At 39.3% G+C, this 20,289-nt stretch overlaps 2 protein-coding genes across 2 annotated transcripts; both read left to right on the plus strand.

Annotated features, from left to right (window-relative positions):
* The first annotated feature begins 677 nt into the window (after positions 1 to 677).
* On the plus strand, positions 678 to 11,841 carry dgat1b (diacylglycerol O-acyltransferase 1b). Its single transcript, XM_026372851.1, has 17 exons — positions 678 to 1,073; positions 2,352 to 2,439; positions 3,778 to 3,818; positions 4,038 to 4,123; positions 5,780 to 5,832; positions 6,250 to 6,355; positions 8,626 to 8,754; positions 9,041 to 9,100; positions 9,191 to 9,294; positions 9,533 to 9,571; positions 9,745 to 9,786; positions 9,895 to 9,939; positions 10,113 to 10,225; positions 10,537 to 10,602; positions 10,908 to 10,995; positions 11,093 to 11,155; positions 11,287 to 11,841. The coding sequence occupies exons 1-17, from the start codon at positions 820 to 822 to the stop codon at positions 11,434 to 11,436; spliced, it is 1,527 nt and encodes a 508-aa protein (XP_026228636.1). The 5' UTR covers positions 678 to 819; the 3' UTR covers positions 11,437 to 11,841.
* A 6,076-nt stretch (positions 11,842 to 17,917) lies between these two features.
* On the plus strand, positions 17,918 to 20,101 carry LOC113170435 (G-protein coupled receptor 20-like). Its single transcript, XM_026372538.2, has 6 exons — positions 17,918 to 18,183; positions 18,287 to 18,557; positions 18,670 to 18,907; positions 19,015 to 19,099; positions 19,221 to 19,346; positions 19,482 to 20,101. Exons 1-6 carry the CDS (start codon positions 17,989 to 17,991, stop codon positions 19,656 to 19,658), a joined length of 1,092 nt encoding a protein of 363 aa, XP_026228323.1. The 5' UTR covers positions 17,918 to 17,988; the 3' UTR covers positions 19,659 to 20,101.
* The last annotated feature ends 188 nt before the right edge of the window (positions 20,102 to 20,289 follow it).

The following is a 20,289-nucleotide window of genomic DNA, read 5'->3' on the forward strand; positions in this document are numbered from 1 at the left end:
GCCCAGACACACAGTTTAAGGTGATCTGAATCTTTGATAGGCTGTGTCAGGGCTGCTTATTACACACCATAATACTATCCTTATACTATCCTGACACCCAGCTGGAAATGTGTTTACTGATTTATTAGAAATCTAAATCTGAGATTGACAGCAATTACACTTGGATAACTGGGTCGTTTTTGGTCTCTATCGGTCTCTAGCAGCTTTGAACAGTGTGGATGTGCCAAACTGTTCACCCAACATTCATATAACCTATAATCACACATAAGACTCGTAGGCTTTCTTACTTTTCACGCTCAGTTCTTAAGCCAACAAGGATCTATCTTATTATTATCTATCTTATTATTATCTATTATATCAGAACTGCTAACACAGATCATGCGAATGACTGAAAGCTTTAAAAGAGACAAATACATAGAGTAAATAGAAGTCCTGTTTGAAAAAGCAATGGGTGGTTTACTTTAAAAGCTAAAAATCATTATTGAGTTATTGCAGGGAAATAAAAACAAATCCCACTTCCAGACTGTAGAGTTGTGTTTGTAGTTGTAGGAGGAGTCCAGGCAGCAGGCAGACTGAAGTCTAATGGTTCCCCTCACAGTCTGACTCACTATCCAGTTTGGTTACTGTGGCAGACTGCCTCCTCCTCCTCCTCCTCCTCCTCCTCCTCCTCCTCTACGTCCATGTCAACTGTACGGAAATGTGAGCTTTGGGCGGATTGCTGTGCAGCCCTGCACTTCCCTCTGCTCCTGCAACAGGCTGCTGCTGCTGTAGCATGTAAGTGAAGAGCCACAGGTCTGCAGCCCTGTTTCTAGCTCAGTAATGGGAGACAAGGAGGCCGCTGGGCCCTCGTCCTCCCTCAGGAGGAGGGCGACTTTCGCAGCGGGGACAGGTTTGCAGCCGCTGGACGAGAGGTCTGCGTCGGCGTTTCGCAGCTCGGGGTTCGGGGTCTTTAGCACCGACAACGGCCCAGAGCAAACCCGAAAGACGGAGCGATCCCAGGACTCGGAGCAGTCCGGGTCAAAGAGTGAGAAGAGGAAACGCAGGGTGGACGCGACGCCCAGCGAAACTCTGAGGTGAGTGGACGGCTGAAAGTCAGGACCAGGACCAGGACCGAGCCCCAGTCTCACTGTGAGACTAATGAAGGCTGGTTCAATGTGAAGCCGACAGAGAGGGAGCAGCTAGTCCGTCCATCACAGGCCACCAAGAGTTTCCACTGTTATCCTAGAAAGTTTAGCTCCTACCTGATCACAGCTTGGATCAGAGATGAGTTAGGTGAGTAGATATAAAGTTGTGGCCACATGAGGAACACCTGGCTTTTCTTAACCCAGCGCTGATCTCAGGCCTGTGTGAGGGGGCCTGGACCAACACACCATGAGAAATAACACTGACACTACTTTCTATTTATCATGGATTATATTATATGATAACTTTGTACTTATCTAATGACTTTACAAACAGATGACACATATATATATTTTATTTTTGTAATCTTTACTTATCTTTCAACTTCTGGATGTTTTCATTATTGATTAACCGATTGTTTTTTTGTATTCATATTTTGAATCTACCAAATATGTTAAAGAAATCTACAAAGCTAAGGTAGTGTTTGTTTGTTTGTTTTTTTGTTTGTTTGTTTGTTTGATTGTTTTGGTAAACAAATTTTTTTCCCAAACCCCAAATATTCAGTTATGGGTGATATATGAACTAAGGCTGACAAATGTCACTTTCAGTATTTCATTATTATTCTATTATTTTCTTAATAATCAATGATTGATAGTTTTTTTGACTCCACAGTTTAGGATCAATTAGAAATGGTTTAGTTTTTACATTTTGAGGCCTTAATCCAAAGGGACTTATTGTACACACACAATGACTAACTTTAGCGTCAGTGTCTTACCCAAGACATGATTTTGAAAGAAAGGGAGATTTTATTATTTCAAATTGATCATAAATGAAATTGTTAATATTGCAAATTATGTCCTTTGTAGCTGTAAACTGCTGTTTGCAGAGATTCGTTAACAGGAAACATTAGTCCTGTGTTCCAATGGCATGTTGTGTTTGCTAACTGATCATTAGAAATCCCTTAAGCACCGCTAAAAACATGTAGGTTCCATGGAAAACAAAGAAACAAGGAAATGTCTAAGTGAGCCAAAAACTTTTGAATGATATTGTGAGGATATCTGAGCTGCTGCTCATTTGGTGGTTTGGAGTGTGGGTTATAATTTTTGTTGTTGGCTTGCTTTTTTCTTTTTCTCTTCTTATTTAATTAGACAAATAAAGGTCAGTGTAGGCAGCTTTTCTCTTTCCTCATATTGTTTTGAAATGATCCTTCCATCTATCTATTGCTGTAGCTGTCACAAGACACAGGAGTCCCTGCTGAGCTCAGCCAGTGGTTACAAAAACTACAGAGGAATCCTCAACTGGTGTGTAGTGATGCTGGTAAGACATGGACATGTGCATGTATACACATACAAGATCACAGACACATGCATATCTATGTATGATCAACAGTTTGACTACTAAAAACTGATTTTAGAGAATATATTATATAAATATATATATATATATATATATAGATGTTGTAAGGGCTACAAATCCAGAATGAAGGCATCAGGTTGGTTGATTGCATTTATGACCCTTGATCAATGATGACTGTATTGAAACAGACAACATTATGTAAGTGATTGTATGAAGTCAGAGAGGGAACTCATGGGTATCTAGTTCAAACCGGTGAGTCCAGCCGTTGATGGTGGCAGGATTACACCATTTCATTTTTAGCCAACTGTGATTGAGCTCCTGTAAAAGAAGATAGAATTATTTGTTTTTTAGTTTATATGGTTTATCTTTTAGCTTAGTATTTTCAATGTTATCAATTCAAATACGCTTCAGTTTATTTATATAGCATCACAATTCAACAAAAGTAATCTCTTTACACTTTACAGTGTAAGGTTTAAGACCCTACATAATATAACAATATGACTGAATTATATAGAAAACCCAACAACAACAAATCCAACTTGAGCGAGCACCAGCCACTAGTAGAGAGGGGAAACTGCCTTTAATGGAATAATCCTCCAGCACAGCCAGGCTCTGGGTGAGCAGCTGTCTGCCTAAACTGGCTGGGGTGAATGAAAAAGGAGAGAAATAAACAACAGGCAACACAGAACAATAGCTGCAGGTTGGTTGGACCAGTTACTGCACACTGTAAACACATAGCTGTGAGGCTGGGGATACTGGCAGAAAAATAAATATATACATATATGAGAGAGAGGGTGCAAGTACAGCAACTTCATGTCAAGTTCAACGTCTTGCGCAGCTCTCATTCATCCGTCACTTCCACGTGGTTGAGGAAGTGACGGATTGTGAGCAAATGCAGGACTAGAGAAGCTCTTTGTTAATCCAGGCTTTGAACGCAGAGTTTAATGTTTTCTATCATTCCCAGTGAGCTTCATCCCATGCTTAGACATAGAGCCTTTGTGCTGGGTAATGAGATATTACAGTCCATTTAGAAAGTACAAGGGCGAGGAGGAGAGACAAAGAGAACAATGGGAAAAGGAGGATGAAGATTGAAGACATGTAGAAATGGGATGAACAGAGGAAAGAAAGGAGAGGAGCAACAGCAGGAAAGAAAAAGTATAGAGGAGGAGAGGGGTAACTTTATTCACTTAACATGGACTGTGAGAAAGATGAAAGAAAATTAAATAGAGATAAAGAGTATTGTGCAACAAACACAAACACGACGCCAGATTACTGCATCCATTGTGCTCTTCATTATAGGTGCTGAGTAATGCTCGCCTCTTTTTAGAAAATCTGTTAAGGTGAGTGTCTTTGTCTTTTTTTAATTCCTGTCTTCACACAAACTATTCCCAGTTTCTTGCTTATATCCAGTGTGTCACTCTTTACCAGAGATTATGATGATGTATGAAATAGGAAACTGAAAAAACAGGTTTATAAGAATTGTGCAAAAGTATGAGTCACACATGTTTTTTTTCATGTACAGGAAAGTAACAGTGTGTCGTTTTTTGTGTGTTTTTCAGGTATGGTGTGCTGGTCGACCCTATTCAGGTGATTTCCTTGTTTCTGAATGATCCCTACAGCTGGCCAGCAGCATGCCTGGTGATTGGTAGGTAACTTTCTGTGCAACTTTTCAGTCAATCCATTAAACAACCGTTCTAAATGTCAACATCATGGAAAGATGTACATTTTTGTGATGAAATTAAAAATACTTATGTTAATTATTGCCATTATGTAGATAATTGGTTAAAATAACTAAACTGATATTAAAGTATTTATTAAGTTGTATCGCCTTAAGTTGAGTAGGCGGTGTTGTCCCATTTGTGCTTAGGTTAAAGACATAATCAGCCACATGCTGTATTTAAGTTGCTAAATGAAAAAGTATGCTAGGTTTTTTTCAAATTAATTTTTGGGTTGGTTGCAGTGAAAGTCCGCAGTGCTGCAGCTCACAGCGTCTCTAGAGGGACAATCACCTGCACTACATACTTGCAGACTGGTACTCTGGTACTCTGCTGCAGAGAGAAGAAGCAAGAGTGCAAGAGGGATGAGCGAGGGTGTGGGGGGGGTGGGGGATATGTAGGGGAAGAATTAAATGGAAGTGAAAATGAAGTGGATAGATGTGTATAGAGAGGATTGAGGAGAGGGTACAAATGCAGGAATGAAAAGAGAGAGGCATGTTGAATAAATGAGTGTGAAAGGCAGAGAGAGCTGATGCAAGGTGGATGGATAGAGTCGAGGTAATTGACTGCAGTGACGGCGGGTAAGACACATGAGAATGGGAGTGTGTTTGGAGTAACATGCACAGTAAAGAGGCTCATTCCCAGTGCTTTTTCAGTACCTCTGAAGTTATTGCAGCAATACGCACACAGTTCCACACACACATTCCCTTAACACAGAGTAAATGAGGAGTGTACACTTTTAGATAGCCTACCAGCAAAGTAGTAAAGTTGAAAAGGTTTTACATGCAGGCAACTGGCCCGTGAATGACCGAAATGAAATGGATTTTACACTGATGTAATGTTTTTCACTACATTATATGTTTTGCTGCTTTTTAATTCCACCCAAAAGCCACTCTGTAGATACCTGATGAAAGGTTTACAGGAGTCTGGCAGGTGCTAAGTGGTTGTGTTTGTCTCACTTTGATGCACAAGTGGGCACAGTAGTTGATGCTGAACAGGCCTGTTTCCAGTAGAGTTAAAAAGGCATATCAACCACAGCATGCTATGAATTTCTTGTCATCTCTGCTCTTCAGATAGTGGATGTGTGATGAACATCTTTGCAAATACCTGGTGAAGTGATGCCTGCTTCAGCTAATTAAGGAAATAAAGGCTGTTTCTACTTGTGCGCGATCAACTTATTTAGTGGGCAAATGTATGTAAGCCCTTCTTCAAACCTTGTTGTCTCTTTATAACACTAACCGATTATAAAGTCATAAAACAAACATGCTGCTGAACCATTAAACAAATGTCTGACAGACATCTGTTCACTCCAGAGGAGACATGTGAATGACCTGATGCAGTAGTCGGTGGTTTGCTCCTACATCGTTTGTCTTAACTGACTCATTCCCTACACTTTAATATCATGATTTAGCCGATGACAAGTTTACACTCATGTCCAAACATTAAAACAAGTGAAGATATTTATACTGACATGTTTTACTTATTGCCATGCTGTCACCCTGCTTGGATCCATCAGATGAGGTCTGTAAGAATGTAACGCACTGTATTAGATAAACTGACATGAATCTCCTGTTGTGTTTTGACAGTGTCCAACGTGTTCATTCTGGTGGCTCTCTACACAGAAAGGCAGCTGTCGAAGGTGAGTGGAGAAGCCCTCCGTGCACTTGAACATCAGAGCGCGGTGGATTTTAACCGAACTGTTGAATTCAGAGCACTTTCACAACTCCCAGGAGGGATTATTTTTCTAAAACTGTTCTCTAAAGCTGTCTCACTAGCTGACCCTTCCAAACTGCATCTGCAAATGTTAAACGGGAAAATTAGTTACACCATCTGCATTTAGGGCACATTCAGTCAGGCTCTGTCTGTCTAGCATGGCTATGGAACATTATGAGGCTTTTAAAACTTTGCTAGGACATCATAGCTCATATGTTGATGGTTGTTGTGTAGATTGTTTTACACTATTGATCTTTTCAAAAATCCTTTAATCGAGTGATGGTGATTACAGTTTTTAAGATTCAGGTTAAAAGACTCTTTCTTTTTTTTTTCTTTTTTTTAGAGTTCCTTCAGTGAACGTGTGGGACTTCTCATCCTTTCCATTAACATGGCAGTCATGTTAACATTTCCTGCTGTGGTGGTCCTATTGGTCCCCTCCATGACCCCAGGTAAAATACTGTGTTGCTAACTACAGTACCTAGACAAATAGTTGAATGAAATAGTGGCATCTGTTATGCGGTCACATCATTATCTGTTCATTGGTAGTTTACAACGTAGCCATGTATATAAAACAGAAAACTGTGTAATTGTAGCGACGATTAAGAGGACATTCATATCCTTGCCCTTCAGAGAAACAGCCGACCAGTTTGATAGTGCAGTAAAAGACATCTCTAATAATCGGCTAGTGGTAATGGACCAGTTGGTCATGACTGGATTATTTCCAGCTGGTTCTGAGGAGAGGAGAGAAGAACAGAGGAGAGGAGGCGTAGATTTTAGTTCAGGGTCATCCAAGGGTCACATTGTTCTGCCTTCATCCGGCCAAATGACAGAAACCATGGCTGTCATCCACAAACCATACAGTTCACTCATGATATATTTAAACTACAGGGTACACACAATATTCCTCATTAAAATACTATGCGTGTCATGTAGTGGTGCCTGTTCCAACATTCAAGTTGGTGAATTTTACTTTATTTACAGATATCCCCCCTTTTAAATACAACTGTTTGTTAGGTAAGTAATATGTTAGAGAAAATTCAGACTTGTTATCCCCTTTACCCATAGCTGTTATATGACATGTGTTTGTAAAACGTGACTCCAGGTTTTATGCTCTGCCTATATGCGCCTAACATATAATGAGCTTTAAAATGTAGAATGTTTCACTGCCAAGGTCACATTTGTCACTTTAACCCACAAACATCCCACCTTTGCTGTGTATCCCACATTTGCATAATACATTTAGCCTTAAATAACTTTACCTTGATCACAAGACAGGCAGATAGGGAGATTCCAGTGTAATTTGCCACATGTTTTAGTGTTAATTTAGTCCAAGGAAATCGCTCCATATCCTCCTCTCCTCTCCTCTCCTCTCCTCTCCTCTCCTCTCCTCTCCTCTCCTCTCCTCTCCTCTCCTCTCCTCTCCTCTCCTCTCCTCTCCTCATCTGTTCTCACAGTGGGAGATAAAAGAGTAAAGGTGTCAGTCCATCTGTCTGTCTGTTCCCCTCTCTTTGCTGCTGTTCACACAACAAGGTCAATGACAGAGGGCAGATGTGTGTGTGGGTGTGTGTGTTTAAAAGTAGCTATTGCATTTACTAGACACTACTTGTATTCAAGTACACATACTCAAATACCTTTCAGTGTAATCATTGAGAAAGTAGAAAGCAGCACAGTAGAATAGTTAATTGAGGTGCTACTTGTCAATTGACAATTATTATTGTGCATATTGCACAGGCTTGAAAGCAAGAAATGTCTCGGTGGCGTCTGTGCCTGGTCTTTCTGATAGTGGAACAAGACATTTTTATCGTGATCAAAGACCTATTTTACCACAAAAAGTTAGGCGTACTGATTTTGATCAGCGAATACGCTGAACGCACGCCACCGTACCAGAATCCACTGAGAGGAAAAAACATCAAGTCAACCTAGCTGAGATTTTTTTTTTTTTTTTAAGTGGATCATTGTGAGTTCACAGACAAATTTCTAATTTTGTTTCTATGATCACTATCTGCTGTAGCTGTGTAGAAGCTACAGTGAGCCAGAGAGACAGATGGTTAATGGATAAGATCCGCTGTGGTTTGATGCCAGGTGTGCCGACCTCCACCTCACCCTGTTGGCACAACAGGCAGTGTTTTATTTGTGTGTGGATTTGTTACGGTGTGTTTGTTTGTGTGTGTGTGTGTGTGTGTGTGTGTGTGTGTGTGTGTGTGTGGGGCTTCCTCTATGTCCAGCTTGATTCATTTCTATCAAGCATATGGTGACTATTGATAAAGCAAACTGCTCAGTTGGTGTGTGTGTGTGTGTGTATGTGTGTGTGTGCATCAATTTTCAAAATATGTTTATTAATCTCACTTCAAATAAGTAAATAAAAACACATTTGTAGTACTATTTTATGAGTGCACACACACATTCTCACACAATCACAACATGGTCACTAATAATGTATAGTTTGAGTGAACCTATAATGTCAGTTGAGATCATTTATATTATCTGAACTTTTCCTGTTTGTTAATAACCAATAAAGTTTTTTTCTTTCTTCACTCTTTTTTCTCTTCTTGCCATTTGTCTTTATCCTACCCCCCTTTCTACCTCACTATTTTCTGTCCTCTGCTGGTTTACTCTCATGTATTCTTCTATATAACTTTAGCTCTTCACATTAAATCAGTAGGTTTAACCATTATTACAGTGTTAACTATCATCTGTTTTAATCCCTTCTCTCTGACAGTTGGTGGTGCATTCGCACTTGGTACCTACACCATTCTCTTCCTAAAGCTGTACTCTTACAAGGACGTCAACCTGTGGTGCAGGGAGTTAAGTACCATCAAGGCCAAGAAACTTGCTCGGTCGCTGTCTTGTAAGTCACAGACACAAATATAGAATTTTACTGGAGAGTGTTTGCATACCCAATGTAAATCAATTCTTTATTATAGGTTCTGTGAATGCTTTGAATTTGTTCAACTGTGAATTAGCCCCTAAAAAAGTAAATCTTCATGTTCTCTACTTGTGCTGTTACAGTGACATCTAGAGGCAAAGTCTTCATACTGCAGATAATAGAATTAAAAAACAAGAACGATGTATATTAGTAACTGTTTTGAAACAAATATTGTCTGCATGCATGCCTCTGTTAATTCTGCCTACAGGTCCCTCTCCACAGCATTTCAATGGAAAGGTGTGTTATCCTGGTAACCTCACCATCAGAGGTACACAAACCCATCTTTCCAGTTTCCTTTATTGAATATATTTAAATCACTCATATTTAAGTCAACTTGACTTCCTCTCTATCTCCATAGACATGTACTACTTCGTATTTGCTCCGACTCTGTGCTACGAGCTCAACTTTCCTCGCTCTCCTAATATTCGCATGAGTTTCCTGCTGAGGAGACTGTTTGAGATGGTGAGGAAATACCTCGTGTCAGCATCAGCCAGAACAAGTCTAAAGAGAATCCCATTTTCCAGATAGTTTTAAGACTGTCACACACTGAAATACACTTTAAAGCAACTGCACAGCTACAGTATATCTACTTTAACAAGTTCTCTAAAACAGCTTCTTCATTATTGAACACATTCCGCCAGCTTTCAGTAAAAATTCGTTTTTTATAATGAAATAATGTCGCTTTGATCTGTCTCCACAGCTGTTCTTCACCCAGCTGTTAGTTGGTCTCACACAACAGGTACGTTATTCAAAACTGATGCATTGTGACAAATGTTTAATCTCATCATTTGTATCAAGACTAGATTGTAAATGAAATTCGTGCGAAGCAGTCACAGGTGGGATGGAAGTTAAACATATTTTAAATTGATCTGATTAAGTGAAAGTTACACAGTTTATTCTTCCCTCTCTTAGTGGATGATTCCCATCATTCAAAGCTCCATGAAACCACTAGAGGTGAGCAAGACTGAATGACACCAAACACAACACTTGAACACAGAACATCATAGCGTTATGTTACTTTCATTTGTTTGTCCCCTTCCCTCCCCTCCCTTCCCCCTGTAGGACATGGATGTGTCCAGGATGACAGAGAGACTTCTGCGATTAGCTGTGAGTAAAAACAAAAACAAAAGAACATTTACATTTTCATTACAGTTCATAGTGTCTATTGCAGTATGTAAATAAATCCGAGACTGAGGCTGTGAAAATAAAACAAAGATTTTTGCTTCAAGTCAGTCTTTTTTTGCAGCAGTGCTTATTTAATTTTTTTAAATACATCTCAGGTTCCTAATCATTTGCTGTGGCTGATGTTCTTCTACTGGTTCTTCCACTCGTCTATGAACTTCACTGCTGAGCTGCTCCGCTTTGGAGACAGACAGTTTTACAAGGACTGGTGGTAAGTGGGTGTGCGTGCCTATATCAGTGTAGTTTGAATAGATTTAATTTATGTACAACTCAGAGTTGCTGCATGTGTGTGTCTGAGAGTGGATTTGCATTCATGCTCACAAATGAAAAATGGAAACATGTTTCTAAGCATGTATGGAGGCAGACTTCAGTTGTAGTATGATAATAGCTTTACCCTCTTCTTCTGCATGACAATCTATTTTTTACACCTTTTCACATCCATCTATATTGATAAAACTCTCTTGGATCGATTATTTATACTCTGTAATGCTTCAACACGCTATTTGCTGACTCTTCTTTCAGGAACTCCGAGACGGTGACATATTTCTGGCAGAACTGGAACATTCCTGTACACAAGTGGTGTCTACGGTGAGTTACTCTCACACAGAAATTTATAGGACTGAACTCAGAAGACAGCAGCTGTTTGATGCAGAGAAATAGATGGAATAGAACAAGGCATCCATCTGTCTGTGGGAGAGTAAGTGGAACAGAAGGAATAAATAGTAGCATTCTTCAGCCTACTCCACATAAACGGAGAATCAGAAGCAAACATAGAGAAGTTATTTTAAACAAGACAAAGTAAATAAATAGGGTGTAACGTCGTCAAGCTACTTATTACAACTATCAGTGCATGTGACTTTCTATTCACGCAATCATGTCATTCTGTGTTGCAGCCACTTTTATAAACCACTGCTGAGGAGAGGATTTAGTAAAATAGTCAGCCAGTCAGCTGTCTTCTTCTTGTCGGCTTTCTTCCATGAGGTAAGACCAAGACTACCTTCTACAAAGATGATGTCAAAGATCAGCTCCGGTTATATTTTATAAAGAATACTTGTTTCTCTGCCTGTTTCTGCGTTAGTATCTGGTGAGTGTTCCTCTCAGGATGTTCAGATATTGGGCTTTCTTGGGCATGATGGCACAGGTAAGATGTGAACCCACACATACCACTGATGATTAGATATGTAAGAAATGTATAGTAGTAGTGCTTAGTCATAATCAAGAACTGGCCCGCAGTGTTTATTTAATTTCCTGTTTTACCATTTGACTCTTCAGATTCCACTCGCCTGGTTTGTTGGGCGTTTTCTGCGTGGCAACTACGGCAACGCTGCAGTGTGGATGTCAATCATCATTGGTCAGCCATTCGCTGTTCTCATGTACGTCCATGACTACTACGTCCTGCACTACAGACATGAAGCTGACTGATGCACTCACACACACAACACAAACACACAAACGTGCACACAGCTTACAACTTTGTGTCACATATTTGATGTCAGTGTTTCTCGGGCAAATAAACACATACTGTTAGTCTCCACATCTGCATTATGGTCACAGCATGTTTACATAGGGACATTGAATTGTACATATCCTGCTGTAAAATACAGGAATTACATACAGGGGAAATGTTTTTAATATTTAAAATGGGTGGTGTTAAAAAAAAAAATGCCAGTCTTAAAACACTATTGTACTGTACTGTAACTTTAGTAAGGCAGGTGACATAATAATGCAGAATGTTACTCAGGTGAATTTTCTTCCAGTGTCTTGTTATAATCTCTCATGGTCAGGGGCTGAAAGGTTATTTGGACGTATAATTTATTACATTTGGTACCGGGAAAAAAAAGGTACAGAATAATTTTTGTTTCACTATAGAGACTTTGCTCTGTACAGGATGGTGACCATGGCAACAAATGCTTAGGTGACAAAATAATTCAAGTGCCTTATTGGAAGTTATGATCACTGTGTTTCTTCCTTTATTGTTGAGAACCTACCTGAAACTCTCTGGTTTTACTGCACAATGGAACATAGGAAAATGTATATATAGGCGGGTGTGTGTGTGTGAATGAATGGTGGTAGAATCTTATTACTAAATCATTTTTATCAATGTTTTGCCGAATGTGGTTTTTAACCCGATTTACAATTTTGATAAAGGACATATGACTCCTCATTATGTGTCTAAATAAAATATAATATTGTTGTTTTGTGTCAGTATTTCTTTATGTACATTAACACATTGTTAAAAAGTAAAATTACTATTGATCCAGTTTATTAAAATGGAAGTAGGTGTTGGTCTAGAGGTGTGCAAGTATCTTTTGTTGTGTGTGTGTGTGTGTGTGTGTGTGTGTGTGTGTGTGTAATAAAGTGTCCGTTAAGACCTCTACATGAAATAATTATTATAATATATAATTAATGAAAGCAGTATGGGCACATTTTTAAACTCTAAGAGTTTTTGAAGGTATTTTAAAAGTGTGTCTAAAAGTAAATAGAGGTGGATTATTTCACCCACATACAAGTGTTCCAACCTTGTTAGACAACCCCCATCTTGTTTCCCAGACTTGAAGGATCAGCAGCAGTATAACGACTCCAGGATGAAACAAACTGAGCTATACAGAGTAATGTCAGTATGAAACCCGAATAATGAATTCCTCCATTTGTTAATCCACAGTTTACCACATCCTTTTAGATCAGTCTATGTAAAAAAAAATATATATATATAATTCAAACAGGAGAGTTTCACTGGCTGACACCATTTTTTCTTGTAAGGCATTTATGCAGTTTGTGTGGCTGTGGCAATATCACTTGTAGGATTTTAAGTAATATTTGACCAGTTCTCCTCTGCAAGACAGAAAAAGCTACTTCTTAGAAAGATTAGTTATCTTCTGGCTGCCAGTATGTAATCTTATTGTGTAGGATAACCAACCATCATGGTACACCTATTTTCTAGCTTGAATTTTGCAGTAATGCTTTCTGCATCATCCAGCTTACAGTACATCTCTGGGGACTAATTGCCCAGGACACAGAGCTACTACTGCTGAATTCTAAATTGCCCATCCAGCCCTCAATACTGCTCGTATACTGTGGTACTGTATATACTGTAATCTCTCTGCTATTAATCTAACTGCTAGTGGCTAGTCCAAAATTCGGTTTTTCTTTTAGAACTTCACTCTTCCCACTGCTCATTTCTTCATTATGCTCTCGTCAAACCACAAAACACTAAAAACATTTTTAAAAATTCTTACTAAAATTCTTACAAATCATGATTCTGTTGCTTTCCCAAGTGACTTATTATGGCTCTATGCCGGCGATAACCGAGGCAGGAGGCATATTTCTGGAATGTCATAATGTCTGGCACAAACATCCACTTGGCCTCATGCATGGTTTTTAGAATTAGAGTCTGGACGGACGTGTGTAAACTCCAACGTCACTGGTCAACGGAGACATATGACCGCGATGCTGTAATTTTAGCTCTACATATTTTTACTATATGTGTGATCTGAGTTTACACAAACACTCAGTCTAAAGTCACTTTTGACAGGAACATCTGCTAAAAGCCAATGTTGTAAAAACAATATAAATCACACCTCTGTAGTGTGTCCATACACAGTCACTAATTCTCATACACTCCAGTATTCAGTCAGCTGTTTACCACACCATGTTAAATGACTTAATGCCATCATTAGTCAGTGATATTCATCATGCTCAGGCTTCCTACCAGGTTTATTATGAAACTGCAGACAGTGACCAACATCAGTTTAGCACTCTGCTACTGAACATCTCATCCCGGGGGACAAAATTGTACACGTGTGCATTTATGTGTGCTGTCAGATTTGCCATCTACAGATGTGAGGACAGGACTGTGAACCTGTATTTTGTCACATTGACAGTGAATTAAACAGCAAGTCTGAGGCAAATCACAAGGTTTTTTTAGGCGTCTATGCATGTGCTGCGTGAGTGTGACATTTTCTTAAACAGTCGTCATTGGGGATTAAAGTGTAGATGGAGACATGGCTTTAATATACAAAATTAGCTCGGAATAAAACCGCACAACATTATTTTTTCCACCAATCATATTTTTCACATTCCCACTGGAGACAAGTTTGATTGTTTAGTTTCAGAGTTTGGGAAATGCTAACCTACTGTGTCATAAAGCAGGTGAATAATTAGGTAGTTTATTTTGTAAGTGGACTCATTGCACTTATTAAGAAGGCTGCTTGTAGTTGTAGTTATTCCTCTTATGTTCCCTCCCGTCATGTTGAAGAAAAAGACCACCAGTGCCAAAGAGTGAGCTTTTACTGTGGGACAGCAGTAATACTCCATCTATCTTCCTTTCACTTGTGACAAATAAACCTTGAGAGGACAGAGGGGGTACGGTAAAAAGAACAGAAACCTCGTCATCTCTCATATATCATCAATACTGAGATTAGTCCCGAAACAAAACTTTCCTTTTTTATCTGGTGAACCCCAGTCTGACATTGATTCTGCTTTTTACTGTACATGAAAGCAGAAACACAGAATGTTATTCAGTTTCAATTCAATTTAATTTAAGTGCCAGTTCACAACCAAAGTCATCTCAAGGCACTTTATAGTGTTTCAGGTTTAAGACCTAACAAAATACAACTGTATACAGAATTATATAGAAAACCCAACAACCCCTTCTTGCCTATCTGCACCTTTTCTTTGCGCTGGTCCTCAGCAACAGGTTGATCCATGGGCCTATTCCTGACATCCGTTATTCCGGATCTTTCCGAGGAACCCTGACAGCTGTGAGTGATGATGATCCTCTAGACAGGAAACCAGGAGACACAAACCTGTCTCATTCTCTGCAGACAGATGGAGCGTAGATCCAGGGGCATATCATAAGGAGACAGACTGAGTCTTAGATTTACGCAATTTCTATCAAGATATGTATTTAACCGATACAGAAAACAGTTATACATTATGCCATAAATCTCAGGAGATATAGGGACATCCTGTTACCATTTAGCTTCTTAGATTTACACTGTATGTTTAGAGCACAGCATGATTTAGCACAAATCAGATGGGTTGTCCTTTTTTTTTCTTTTTTAGTTTAACTCCATACACCGTATCACTCTTTATTTAAATTCATCAAAAGACCTAATCCATTTCGTCTAAGGCCAACTAAGCCAACTAAAACTAATAACACCTTAACTCATTTAAAAGTCCTGCATTCAAAATGCTACTTTCGTACAAAAGTATTATCTTTAAAATGTTCCTAAAGTGCCAAAAGTAGAATTATTGTTTTCAAATGAAAATTGGATATGCTGTTCGGGAGGAACCACAGAATAAATTTGAATTAAAATCAACCTCATTTCTAATTCTGAGGATGTTAACCTTTTTATTCTGGATTACATAAGTAAAATGGACTTGTCACAGTATTTAAAAAGACGTTACGCTAGCACAGTAATAAGACAAATGCTCAATGAATCAAAAGGTCGTGTCCTTTTCTTCTAAACCTTAAACAAAAAAAGTAATGGTTTAGAAATTCCATGAAAAAAACATGCATTACACATTTAATGTAATGCATCAAAGGTATGCGCACATTTGTGTGTAAGTGTGCCTGCATTGGTGTCTGTAGGCTCTACATGGACATGCGTGAGTGTGTCACAGCAAAATATAAACACACACACTAAGACTTCCTGTGTGAAGCTCAAACTGGATAAGATTTAGAGTGAGAGGGAGGGAAGCAGAAAGACAGAACCACTGAAGGCACAAAGAGAGAGAGAGACAGGAATTAAAAATGATACTAAAAGGAGGAGAAAGAACAGGGGAGAAGAAGAAAGTGAAGACTGGGCTGCATTTAACAATAGAAGGAAGCTGAATTATCTAAGGTTGTCTGAGAAATCAAGGGAGAAACCAATGCACTGAGTAACAGCTGAGAGACTGAGAAAATGACAGAAGTGACAAGGATGCACAGATCTAAAGAAGGATGTTGACTACAGCCAGCTGGCAGAACTTAAAAGGACAAATGCGACTGACACGCTGACAAGAGACATGAAAATCTTACTGAAGTTCTGAACTGTTACAGACAGACAAGTGAATGACATATGTGGATATTCAGAGATAATAAAAAAGGGTGCAAAGGTCACTGAAAGTTAAAGTACCCTTTCTTGGAAATGATCCTCCTGCCTGGACTCTGACCAAAGATCCTTGGATTACAACAAAAGAGCACTCAAACTTCATCAGACGCAAATTTGACAAGTCTGGAGATCATCTGCTAATTAGATTTCTTTTTCTCCTACGGGTAAGTATTCAAAAGAAAAGAAGGAAATTGGCTTTAGCCGTCATGTTTTATCCTGGAATCCAGTCTAATTACCAAATTCAAGTGCACATATTTTCAAGAATCACTAGAGCAGGTTCATGACTATAGTCCCTATCACAAGTGTTTTCAGTGGGCAAGTTTAGGCACAGACACACACACACACACACACACACACACGACTCCCACGCTGCTAGAATTTATTTAGGCAGTATTATTTTTTATCCGTCTCTATGCTCTCTGCCCTCCTCGCATCATCACTGTCTTTGATGCTGGAGAGGAAAAAAAACAACAGCAGTAGGATAGAAACTGAGTTGCATCAGATTAACATCAAATAAAATGGATTAACTCAGATTAGAAGAATTGCAAACTTCCTGCATTTATATTCCATTAGTGTGATGCATTGTTTGTTTTAGGATTATAAGATTGCAAATTTTCCGCTCAAACATTCTCACTTACAAACCTGAATTATCATGTTGTATCATAGGTAACGAAAAATACATTTAAATGGTACCAAAATACGAATTACATACAATGATCTACAGGAAAAGTCAGGGGCTTACCAAAAGTCATCCTCTGAAAGACCTATGTATCATTAAAAATCATCGGAACACATGAAGTAAGTGGTTTAGAGCAACTCTCATAACACACAGTTAGCACTGTTAATAACTAGCTCCAGTAAGCTGAATAATATCAGGGGACGTTACTGTGAAAACAGCCATTTGTTTCCTTCAGTGGCCTTAATGTTCTATAGCCAGACTCAGCCTGTTAATGCAGATTAATAACATTTTTCATGCCTCACCCTCAGCTGGGCATTTTCATCACAGTTATTCTCATTAGACTAAATATATTATGGTTTTCATTAGCTGCATGATTTGTTGTGATCTCAGGACATACAGAAAAAAATGTGTTGGGCTTCTATCTATCTATCTATCTATCTATCTATCTATCTATCTATCTATCTGTCTATCTATCTATCTATCTATTCACCTATAGATAGTAGACAAGATGATGCATGTTCAAAACAGACTTAAGCACCAATTTATCATATAAGGTGATGGAAGACATAACATTGTAAACATCCCAAAAAAGCACAAAGTTTCCAGTTCCAGTTTACCCACTTCCACTGTGTTTATCCCTAATTATGAGAAGAATTCACCATGTTTGTTGAAAGTAAACAAACACATACAGGCCATCTCTGAGCCCAGGACTGTCTCATGAACACAGAAAATAACTCTTTGTACTGTGGGCCTGATCTAATTTTGCTTATACACAGTGGCTGGAACCACACAGCATCTATTTATTTCTGGTTGTGACTGGCATGAAAAGGTCACATCTTGGCCAGCATCTGATAAATGTATTGTTTTTATGAGATTGTAGGAGTTCAAATCTAAATTTCTTTCATTTTTAATAAAACAGCTAGATACAGCCCCTCAGAGCCTTTTGCTGTCGGCGTAAATACAGTATGTTATAAATAGGACTGGGTAATGGATATTTCTGTGTCTGAAGGGGGGCTGTAGGGTCGTAGGGAGCTATTTCACAATCAGCCTGTTAATCAGAAAAAAAAAAAACATTAGCCTACTAAGGGAAACACAGTGTTTATATTCTTCTTTATTATTTTCATTTTGTCTGACAGCTTCTGCCAAATCTTCAAATCACCATCTTCTCTTTTATTCCCTTGGAGCATCGTCATCATCGCCATGAACTTTAACAGTACAGAGTCCTGGCTTTGTATCAATACATCATATCCCAACTTGCCTGTAACATCCAGTCCCACTAACAGGAGTGGTATGGAAGCATATCTGCAGAGACTTGCTCATTTAGATGAAGGCCTCTACAATGACTTCTATGGTCTCTGGATTGCACTGATGGTCATAAACTCTCTCATATTCCTGGTAGGACACAGCTCCATTGGTTTTACTTGTTTCCTTTTGTAACCCTTCATGATTATACTATTATGTTTCAGTGTTTCTGTGCTCCTCTTTCTCTCTTTTCTAGGTAGGCATGGTGCTCAACCTTGTTGCACTTTATGTTTTCTGTTTCCGCACCAAGCAGAAGACCACCTCAGTGATCTACACCATCAACCTGGCGGTGACAGACCTCTTGGTGAATCTCTCTCTGCCAACTCGCATCCTGCTCTACTACAGTGGAGGAGGGTGTCTCACCTGCTCCTACCTGCACATTTTTAGCTACTTTGTTAACATGTACTGCAGCATCTTGTTTCTGACCTGCATATGTGTGGACCGTTACCTTGCTATCGTGCAGGTGGGTTTTAATGTTTTTAACTGTCCCTTTACAAAGTGCTGCACACCTGCTTACCCTCACTCAAAAACAGAAAATATCTAAAACAACTTATTGTCTTATGTTCTTGCAGGCCGAAGCATCCCGTCGGTGGAGGAACTCTGGAGTGGCCAAATGTGTGTGTGTCTCAGTCTGGCTGTTTGCCATCGTGGTCACCTACTCGTTTCTCTCCACTGCGTTTCAGCAAACAGGCTGCTGCATCTCAAAGCTGCTCTTTCTTACCATGACTGAGTTCTTTCTACCTCTTATTATCATTGTGGTCTTCACCTTGAGGATAATGTGGGCACTTGCCGACCGTCGTCTGATGCAACAAAGCAGGTGTAAACACTGACAGAAGAAAAGAAAGAAAACTGACTATTATGACATTTCAGAGCATACCATGACCTGGGAAAACATACTGACAACTCTGAAAACTGTTTTCTCAGGGAGAGGAGAAGAAGGGCTGTCCAGCTGCTGACCACAGTACTCATCATCTTCACTGTGTGTTTCACACCGTTCCACATCAGGCAGGTAAGTGATTGACAGGTGTGATACATAATTTTACGTGTAAATCATCAAGTTTTTGTATCTGCTGCTTTTCTATGGCTATAAAATTTTAATGTTTTGGTAAATATTGTATTTTGTGGTGTAGGTGGTGGTGTACTTCTACCCTGATATGCCACATCATGTGATTGTCTACCACCTGACTGTCACTCTCAGCAGTTTAAATAGCTGCATGGATCCTGTCGTCTACTGCTTTGTTACAAATAATTTTCAGGTGAGACTGGCCCTTTCTGCCCCCGTCCACCTATCTATGCAGTCCTCTCTCCAGCCACGATTTGTCCATCCATCACTCATTTTCACTTATTTACTCATTGATTCATGAATAATTTACTGCTTTTTTTTCCCGCAGGCCACTATGAGACATCTCTTCCGTCGTGCAGAGCCCCAACAGACAAGCGGTGAGATCATCAGCATGCAGCACAGCTCCAAGGCCTCAGGGGAAACTGCCAATGCCATCACTAATAATGTGATCACGATGACCAAGATTCCCACTTCATTGCAGAACGGGAAAAACCATACAGTTTAAATTCCCTTTCACATGGGGTGAGGAGAACTGAAAGTTACAGCAATGTCAAAGTCGCCTGGGGAAGTGGAGCTAATATTTCTGGACTTCGCAACATAACAGCATTTTGAGTGCTGACAACTCAGGATTGAAAGCCAATGCTGTTTAATATTGACCAACCAGTTTTTAAAGAGTGAGATACTGTAACGCAGCTGGTACAGCAACCACAAATTCTACAACTTGAATAAATCACAGCATTGACAAAAGACATATTTAGTCTGCAGCTTGGCAAGAATATCTACTTTGGACCTGTGAGGCAGTCCCTTAAAGGTTCACTTCACCAATTTTCTACTTGCTCGCTATATTTATGGTATGGGCAGTACATGTGTATGAATGGTAATAAACTTCCTTATCCTTACTTCTTTATATTGAAATGTATCTGCTTCAAACTAATAAACCCCTCCAGATGATGCCCTTCTCAGTTCACACGACTCCATCTGGAGGGGTTCTGCAGGAGCAGGTCAAACAAAACTTCAACCTCTGTAGTATGAACAACCAGATGAATCATCTGAAGTATAAAACATTTCAGTACTTTCCAAACTTGAATCATAGGAAGCAAATAAAAAATCTGTTAAAACTGGTAAAAAGAGTTTGG

Source organism: Anabas testudineus, chromosome 16 (genome assembly GCF_900324465.2).
Source record: "Anabas testudineus chromosome 16, fAnaTes1.2, whole genome shotgun sequence".
Lineage (NCBI taxonomy): Eukaryota > Metazoa > Chordata > Actinopteri > Anabantiformes > Anabantidae > Anabas > Anabas testudineus.